This window comes from Pygocentrus nattereri, chromosome 29, assembly GCF_015220715.1.
Source record: "Pygocentrus nattereri isolate fPygNat1 chromosome 29, fPygNat1.pri, whole genome shotgun sequence".
NCBI lineage: Eukaryota > Metazoa > Chordata > Actinopteri > Characiformes > Serrasalmidae > Pygocentrus > Pygocentrus nattereri.
Window position 1 is genome coordinate 915,129 of NC_051239.1, and position 10,149 is coordinate 925,277.

At 42.5% G+C, this 10,149-nt stretch overlaps 1 protein-coding gene across 1 annotated transcript in view; it reads left to right on the forward strand.

Moving 5' to 3' along the window:
- Positions 1–7,581, forward strand: part of dok2 (docking protein 2) — a 31,023-nt gene extending 23,442 nt beyond the window's left edge. Inside the window, exons 6-7 of the mRNA XM_017685332.2 lie at positions 1,821–2,005; positions 6,269–7,581. Of these exons, the coding sequence (XP_017540821.2) occupies positions 1,821–2,005; positions 6,269–7,291 (1,208 nt within the window). The 3' untranslated portion in view covers positions 7,292–7,581. The remainder of the gene's footprint in view (positions 1–1,820; positions 2,006–6,268) is intronic.
- Positions 7,582–10,149: the final 2,568 nt, after the last annotated feature.

Sequence of the window (10,149 nt, forward strand, 5' to 3'; positions counted from 1 at the left end):
CTCACAGAGCAGGGGGGTGGATCCTTCTCAGTACGGCAGTAAGACTGATGAGGTGGTGGCGCTGCTGGAGTTTTTAAACACTGCGTCCACTCACTGTCCACTCTATTAGACACTCCTGCCTTGTGGGTCCACCTTGTAGATGTAAAGTCAGAGACGACAGCTCATCACAGGATGTGGTCTGCTGGATGTTTTTGGGGCACTGGGCATTTTGGGGCAATGCAAACAAGGCTCATGGGAAATGAGTGTATAGCTGCTAAAGGAAGGACTAATCTTGGGTGTTTACATTGTTGTGCCTTAGTTTGATCACATGTTATGAATTATTGAGGTTAGGTCTTATTTTGCTATGTGGGTTGGTGGCTGTTTTGTGTCCTAGTGGTATGAAACCTTTGGTTACTGGTAACCGCATATATATATATATATATATATATATATATATATATATATATATCCGAAACCATGTCAGAAATAGTAATAGAAACAGCCCTGTTACCACTACAGGTGTAATCGTTCATTAATCAGAGGGACTGTTTTAATATTCTGGTTATCCAAAATGTGAAGAGGTGGGGTGGAAAAGATATCTCCTTCGTATACTTTCAAGTGATGGATGATGGACTGCGGAGCTGAACTGAGAAAAGACGTTATTTATATAATAAATTATGACGCCCAGACTAGGGGGCAGTGAGCACACTTGCCTGCAGTGGTGGGCAGCCCTACCCACAGCACCCAGGGAGCAACCGAGGGTTAGGTGCCTTGCTTAAGGGCACTTCAGTCATGGCCTGTCAGCCGAGGGGATTGAACCAGCAACCTTTTGGTTGCCCAAGACCAGCATGCTGTGTCACCATTGGCCACAACTCACTTGCCCTTTCCCTGTCACTGTTTGGCTGCAAAGTGACAGAAACGGTAATAAAAACAGCACTGATAGGGTTTATCACCACCGTCGTCACTGCTCATCCCTTAACAGGATTTTTCTTACGCTTTGATATTTTATTTATCAAGATATTAAAGCTGGTTGGGTGGGGAGGAAATGAGTCTAGCAGAAATGACATCTTGGCAAGTGACAGCTGTCGGGACGAAACCTCGTATCTTCATTTTTGTTGTTTTTCAGTTTTTTTAACCTCTGAAAATGCCTGTTATAGAATGGACCAAAGCAAACGGCCCAAGATTGCTTGGAAAAAGTTCTGGTTCCATAGACTTACATTAAAAGTCGAGTATGTTTTCTCCTCCTCCTGTAAAGTTCCCATTTTGGAGATTAGAGCTTTTGTTCCGACATGTAATGTATTAAAATGTAAACATATTAAAAGGTTATTCAATCTTATTTACAACAAAGAGAGTTAATCCAATGGCAAGTATGGTAGAGAAAAGAGTAGATTTACTGATAGAGTACTGAACAATACTCAACTACAATTTGGCTTTCCAACATATCAAGCGTCTTGCACTGTTAGAAATGAAGGTTCTATGTGGGTACAGTTCTCCTTCATCAAGGCACAAATACTGTAAATATTCCCTCAAAGGTCCAGCAGTGGTTTCGAGGTCCTATGTGAACTTTAGCAACCTTAGAATAATAAAATAAAAGCCTGGAGGCGAGGCGGGGTGTGTGGAGTCAGGACAGCTTAGAACAGATCATTTCAGTGGATGATGGTTCAGTCATGCTCCCTGACTGAAGGTGCAGAGATGGAGCCTTGAGGGTCCCACCCCAGGGAGAAGAGGGGCACTGCCACTGTTTAGCCACTGTTGTTTGTCTGTGAGAGTGGAGGCACTAGCACAGCTAAAACTTTATTTGCACTCTTTATTTGATACTAAAAGAACCCTTTCTGTTCTAGTCTCTTCAGCGATGAAGGACTTCAAGGTGTCGATGAGGCGTACAGATGCTGCAGAGAGGTGTGGCCTCCGGGGACATTACCTGTTACGCACCGACTTCGACAGCCTCCTGCTGAAAGAGCCGAAGACAGGAGAAGTGCTTTATACGTGGCCATATCGCTACCTCCGGAGGTTCGGACGGGACAAGGTACCAGGTTTTACTAGCTGGAACAAAGCTTATGCGCTTACGGTCAGCCTCCGCTCAATCAATCAATCAATCAATCAATCAATCAATCAATCAATCAATCAATCAATCAGTCAATCAATCAATCAATCAATCAATCAATCAATCAATCAATCAATCAATCAGTCAATCAATCAATCAATCAATCAATCAATCAATCAATCAATCAATCAATCAGTCAGTCAATCAATCAATCAATCAATCAATCAGTCAATCAGTCAATCAACCAATCAATCAATCAATCAATCAATCAATCAATCAATCAACCAATCAATCAATCAGTCAATCAATCAATCAGTCAATCAGTCAATCAGTCAATCAGTCAATCAATCAATCAGTCAATCAGTCAATCAATCAATCAATCAACCTTTATTTTGACTCGGAAGTACATTGAGGGCAACCCTCATTTTCAAAGTAGCCGAGCATTTAGAAAAACAGGGATTGACATGACGAGAAAATAATATCTACATTTAATCATTTTAAATTAAAAGAACATTTAAAAATAACAGTGAATAAAAGATAAAAAATAGATAAAAATAAAACTTGAGGTTTAAATGATGAGATTAAGATCAAAAGAAGATAAGAGATTAGTAAATTAATAATACAATAATACAAATGAAAAAGTAATGCTACAAAACTATTAAAAATAAAATGAGAGAAAAAAATTTAAATGAATAAATAAATAAGTAAAAAAGAAATAAAGAACTAAGAGAAGAGCTAAAACAAAAAAATAAAAGGTGCGAATAAATAAGATTAAGTAAAACAGGTACAGGCTGTCTGAAATGCAAGATGTCCGCCGCTTGCTTCTCCGGCTTTACGCTTCCACAACAAACACGGCAGGAAATCTCTACAAGCCAGAAAATCTGAAAAACGAACAGCAGATTTTGTTCCGTTATTTAAAGATTAACAGATTAGATTACATTAGTATTTCGCTGCGTTCGGAAGAAAACCTTGTATCTCCAAAATGGTAACTTTACAGGAGAAGAAAAAACCTACTCTACTTTTAATGGAAGTCAATGGAACCAGACATTTTCCCAGGTCATTTTGAGCCATTTCCTTTGGTCCATTGACCATGAAATTCACAGACAGTGTAAAGAGCAATGGGAATTTTCAAATTATGTCAAAAACTGAAAAATACGAGGTTTTCTTCTGACAACAGCGATTTATTAGTATGTACAGCATTAATTCAGTATATAACATTGAATGAATCAACCAGATTATCTAATTTAACCACATTAGTGCTTCTTAAAATGAATTAAGACATTTTTTTAAAGAGAGCTCAAAAGATTTGAGGAAGAAATTTTAAGACTTGAGTAGAAGCCTGCATTGCTCTTTAGCTACATTAGCCTCACAGCTTCAGTGCTAAAAACTAAAGAAGCAAACCTCAGACACCCAACATTTCTTGCATGTTCAATGTTTGGGGACACATGTTTTTAAAAGCATTATTATTCATTATTAAGTGACCCTTATTAGTCCCGCAAACGGGGAAATTTCACCTCCGTAATTTACCCAATCCATGCAGAGACTGAACTACTGAATACACACACTAGGGGGCAGTGAGCACACTTGCCCGGGGCGGTGGGCAGCCCTATCCACAGCACCCGGGGAGCAGTTGGGGGTTAGGCGTCTTGCTCAAAAGCACCTCAGTCACGGGCTGTCGGCTCAACCTTTCGGTCACGGGTTTGGCTCCCCAACCTCCAGCCCACGACTGCCCCACCTGCAAAAATAGACCCTTCAAAAATAGGAAGAACTCGTCAACGTTCCCCTCCACGGAAATCTTTAGTAATAGATGAAAGATTTGTGCATAAATCCAAGCTATTTTTATCTATCGTTTTAGGCCAAACGGTCTGTAAGTGGCAGCCAGACTTTGCAGAGCGAACATGATTGGTTTAACTTTGAAGATGATAATCTTGAAATTGAACAACAAGATTAACAGATAAGACGTTGGCTTGAAATGAGTCAGTGCACTTTTAGAGACTACTGTCACCTTATTTATCCACATTAGCCCATTATTCTTACTTAAAAGTAAGAAGCGAGAAACTTTTTCGAAACTTAAAATCGCTTAAAAAAGAAAATACAAGAATTTAATTCTTGCCTTCTCATCTTCGAATCAGGCCAAAACGCTGCCTTCTTAAAATAAGTCCTGTTTTCTTAAAAGTTCTGCTTTCATAACTGAGAGTTTCAAAACTTTCTGAGCTCTGTGATCTTATCAGTACGAGTCTAGTCCAGTCGTAAAAATAAACCTGCGTCATTTTGAGCACTACAGTACTGGGTTAAGACTTTAGCACTAAAACATTCAGTACTAAAACACACGTGACAGCAGATCTGATCTGATCGGCATCGCTTACTTAAGTCTAGACTTAAACGTTTATTCACTAATTTTAGGACATGAAGTTTTACAGCACAAGATCGTTTTCCTCATTTAAAGAAATCTAAAACCTCCTTACCGTGTTGGCAGATCCCTGGGCTTGATCCCAGCACCTTTTACCTGATCTGGTACTCTGATTCCTTTGTACTCTGGCACTCGTCTGTAGCAGTGAAGGCTCATATACTGAACTTAGTGTTAATACATATCAGTCTGCATTCAGCGTCAGGCCCATGTAAGGAACCTCATGCTCTCAAGAATCGCAAGTCATCGCACTTTCACACCTAATATGAGTCAAACTGCAAGCCAGCTAACACTTTAATTTTTAGCACGCTGAACTTCAGCCTCACCAGAGAAGCTCATCAGAACCAACTAGGAACGTACAGAGTGGTAATTAAAGTTGTCAGGTAGCTGGTCTTGTTATAGAGTAGTAGTGTGTGCACTTCATTTACGTGCGACGTCGTTTCAGTATGCAGGAGTGTTTGCTTCTAGTGTCTATGTGTAGCTTTAACTAGATTTTGACTACTAAACAACTTCGTAATTTAGATAATCCAGTGGAAACTGTACACAAGGCAAAATACAGTGCTGTGCGAAAGTCTTAGGCACCCAAGACACATTTTCAAAATCTATATATTTGTGTAGTTTGTGTTTATTTGCTTAGAAAAGTGTTAATATTAACTAAGAATTAAGGCAGTTCTGAAGGCAAAAGGGGGTCCAACCTTTCACTAGCAAGGGGTACCTAATAAAGTGGCCAGTGAGTGTATATATATATATATATATATAGTGATTTTCTGGATGTTTGTTTGTTGGTGTGTGTGTTTACCCATCTCCAAGCCTCTCCTCGAGGAAGCCCAGTAGTTAAAAAGCAGCTCCTGGTTTGACCAATCAGTGCTCAGTAAATTGAGCTCATGATGTAATTGATGATATTAACGAGTCTCTGTGGCGGCTGTGAAGGTGTCCAGGAAAAATATGGACCCGAGAAATTCTTGTTACTTTTTATGGTTTTTCTGTTTATTTGAATTATGAATACGACTTTATTCTAATGTATATTGTGATAAACTCACTGCTGAGGTCAACTGGTTAAACATCAGCTTAGACACCTGAAACCTTCACACAGTGCTGTATGTGTCTTTTACAACACTTGTTTATGACAATGATACAATAGCACTGTTTATTTTTCACATAGAGGAAGAAAACTTAGACACACTTGGTAATATGGGAATGACACTAACTACACAACGACAATAGGACTTCTATAAACAGTAGTTGCCTGAATTTTTGGTATTTTTGTAGATAACCGTGTCAGAAACCACACAGTAAAATCTATTATACACTGTTGGAAATAAAGATTAAGTGCAGGTACATTTTAGTCCATCGGTGTACAAACAATGTAAATGTTCCTTCAAAGGTTCTACAGCGGGTTTAAGGTCTGATTGTGGAGCTTACGTCAGGTTCTCCAGGTGAAAAGTTGGTATTTGTTCCTTTTCATAACCGAATGTTTTAAAACAGAGCAGTAGAATAAAAGCCTGGAGGCGAGGCGGGGGGTGTGGAGTTATGTACCCTTGAGGGTCCCACCCCAGTGATGCGAATATCACTGCCCTGCGACAGCTTCATTTCTTTATTTCTGAGTGTAGATTACAAAAACACACGGTTTGAGGCGAGAGCCGAGCTATAAGCCTCCATTACCAGCTACGCTGACCTTGTATTTCCAATGTAGAACTAAAGACGCAAACTTCAGATACAAACCCATCTTGGCTGATTGGTGATATTTCGGGTGTTACTGCCTGACATTTTCTACTGTTACTCCTTTAAAGGTCTCAATAAGACGCTAATCTCCTATGTTTTTGTCCGTGTTGCAACAGGCAACGTTCTCGTTCGAGGCTGGGAGAAGGTGTGACTCCGGGGAAGGCAACTTTGAGTTTGACACAAAGCAAGGCAACGCCATCTTCCAGCATGTGGAGTCTGCCATCAACCAGCAGAGAGCCGGGCTGACACAACGACAGGGATCATATGGTACCCTTGATCGAGAACCTGTAACCCAAGCCTCCAAGTCCACACCACCCACAGAAGGAGGCCCTGTTTACAGTATGCTGTCTGATGGAGGGATGAAGGACGTCCCCAAGCAGCCTTCACCCCATCGCTCCAGACTGGAAACCCCAACAGACAAGCACCTGACTGGGGTCAAGAGTTTGAACCTTGACCAAAGGCCTCCGCCACGCAAGAACCAGGTCAAAAACTTCCGGAGCTGTCCATTGGCCAACAGCGAAGACGAAACCTACTCCCGGGTCACGGCTCCTGCACCAGGCAGGGAGATTCTGAGTGAGCAAGAGGAGCAGAGCCGGATGCCAGGTCCGTCTTCCACGTCTGAAGACCCAGAGTACTCGCTTCCCTTCGACAACATCGCCAAGAACATCATGGTGGACATTTTGGCAGCGTCGCACCAACCACCTACCGTGATGGAGCCTTGCTTGGGTACCAAAAAGCGAGCCGGCCAGGAGAACGTGGAACCCCTTTATGATAGTATAGATGAATCTGCCATCACATCCGCGTTTTCACATCACCCTAAAAGGCATCCAAGCGCGTACCGAGTGGTGGAACACATCTACGATGAGCCCGAAGGTTGTGCCAGTACACCTAGAGCACCCACGTCACTCTACGATGATCCCGAGGAGGTCAAGGGTAACGCTTGGCAGATGCTGGGCACTTTGAGCGACCCAAGTGGACACGAATACCCTTACAATGCACACATAGATGACTATGCGGTTCCTAAACCTCCCAGGAGGGCCGTGAACCTAGTACAGGAACGAGGGAATGATGAAGATGAGGACAGTTCGCCTTACGATAATGTGATGTTGAAGATGAAAGCTAATACTATCGTCGAATAGCCCTGTTCAGGAGTCTCTCGTCTACTCGGCTCGGACTTAACAAGTAGACTCTGATGCACATCTCTGGTAACACTTCTTGGTCACGTGATGAAGCCAAGTGACTAATTGTGAATTGAACTTCACTGCTGGTTGGCTGGTAGTGTTTTCCACCGAAGGGACTGTATGAAAACCACATAAGCTTGTAGAAACTATGCTCTTCAACGCTGTTCACCGTGAATAATTGTTGCAAAAAAAAGAAAAAAAGAAGTCTGTTATGTTTGGTGTGATAATATAGTGTATATAAGATCTCAGTTGTCTGCCCTTTTTTCCACTCTAGCTGTAGCGCACTCACTTTTTCCACTGCGATGACGTGACTCAGTACCAAATGTGGTGGCTCATTGTAAAGGCACATGGCTGGAACCGCAATGACCTTCTGCAGAACCTTCAAAGTTGCAGCAAATTTCATCTGCTGGAAAATTGGATTGTAATTTGGTTTTAACGCAACCTGCAGCTCTAATAGCCATTCTCTCCCCTGATTCCAGTGTTATTGTGATGGGAGCTCACAGGTAATTAAAGCCCCTCAGTTCTTCTCTCACAAAAAAATGGCTGATTTCCATCACTTAATCCTCTGCACAGTTCCTTATCGAGGCAAAAGGGAGCTTCACACTGTGCGGTGAGGCAGCATTCAGGGCACACACACCTATCGCCCGGCCCTTTGTTTTTCTGGATCAGGCGAATAGTAGTAATGAGGCTGAGAGAAACTGGGACAGTCGCTGAACGCCAGCAGGCATTTGACCTGCCTGCGTTTATGATTCCTGCAAAGAAATATCGGCTACCTGAACAAGACAAAGCTTTGAATGTATAATCCGTCTGACTAGTGTATATTTCTGCTGTCATAGCACTGAAACTCCCAAAAAAGTCATTTTCCAAAGAGAAGCAAATATGTTCCTTTGTATTTTGTCCCCCTGAGGTTTGAGGTCCTTCCTCGATTTGTTCGGATCTACTTAAACTCTCCTCTAAAGGCTCTTCGTAGAACACGTGTGGTTCATATCCAAACGCTCCGTTATCTTCATCACTCCTCTCCAAACCCGCTGCAGCAGCTTCAGCAGCTGGAAACTCTCTGACGCCGTTTCCGATGTGGACTGAATGAAGAATTCATTTTCCATTTTCTGAGTGTCCATTGGTCAGTTTCACAGGCACAGCATTCTGACCACCTCCTCGTTTCTCTGCTCACTGTCCACTTTATCAGCTCCACTGACCGTATAGCTGCTCTCTGTAGTTCTACAGTTACAGACTGTAGTCCATCTGTTTCTCTGATACTCTGTTACCCTGTTCTTCAGTGGTCAGGACCCCCATGGACCCTCACAGAGCAGGTACTGTTTGGGTGGTGGGTCATTCTCAGCACTGCAGTAACACTGACGTGGTGGTGGTGTGTCAGGGTGTGTTGCGCTGGTTTGAGTGGATCAGACACAGCAGTGCTGCCATATTTATTATTACATTTATTAAGTGACCCTTATTAGTCCCACGACGGGGAAATTTCACCTCTGTGAGCACACTTGCCCGGAGCGGTGGGCAGCTCTATCCGCAGCCCTTGGGGGTTAGGTGTTTTGCTCAAGGGCACTTCAGTCATATACTGTCGGCTCAGGGGATTGAACATATATATATATATATATATATATATATATATATATATACGGTATGTTGCGTAGCGTTAGAGTACCTGTCAGTCTTCAAATCTGTGTAAACATACAGAACGAAAACACTGAGTGCACTTTATCAGTCTTTGTGTGCTGAAGGTGTCTGACTAAACCCACAGTGCGGAGGCTGAACTTCAGCCCAGCTGCACTTGCTGTGAGCTTCAAACCAGTGCTGCACTGCAGGAAACAGGCTGGAGATTAAAGTGACGTGAGGTTGGATTTAGTGATTTACACGAACACCTCAGTAACCCAAACAAATGTGAGTTAAAACGACGTACAGTAATGAATCACATGCTGGTGTAAGAACAACACTGCGGTACTTGCTGTCTGACGCAGCAGCTCTCTGCCGTGGGAGTGACTGGAGGTGAAACCTTGTTCAGTTTGGGAAACCATGCAGTAAGAAAGCGCAGTTCCTTTACTGGTGGTGCTCCGAAACTCTGCAGTTGTTAAAGCCGGAGTTAAAATGATGCAGCCTGCTGCCGCCGCGCCCTCTCCGATGCTCTCTCTGATTCCAGCCTGCTGTTAGATGTGTGTTTTCTTTGCTTTACACCTCCTGCTGGGCCTAACCTCTGTGGCCTACTTCCCCACTGTCTAATGCAGGCTGTGAAGCACTAGGGGGCACTGTTTCCCTTCGCTGGCACTGCTGGACTGGTAACATGAGCGTAAACCACAGGGGTTAAAAAACAGGCTCATTGTGAATCCAAATGGTTTCCACAGCCACTGGTTATCATAAAGGGGCCCTTAAAGCGCCACCATACACATTCTGTACGTTTGGATACACAGTCGGATGCAGAAGTTTAAATTTTAAATGACGTGTTTTGTTGATTTTGAAAGGGAGAGCACGTGAATGCGTCCTGCACAAACACTCAGTTTACAGCTTTTTGCTGATTTAAAAAGGGTCTGTTTTTCTTACGATGTAACTTTTTCCCCTTTGAGGTGCGTTTATGATATTTGTGTCGTGTTTATGTATTCAGGAATGTTTTGCATGACCATCCGACTTCTCTTTATGCCTTAAATATATGTCAATTATTATCAAAATACAAGGAAATGATATAAGTAATGAAGTAAAGTAAACTAAACGAAAATAAAAACTCGGCTGGCCCACAGAGTGGCTGAGATACTTATATACGGCCCCTTTAGTGGTTGAGCTTGACCCCCCCTGCTGTCGAGGACGTCTTCACG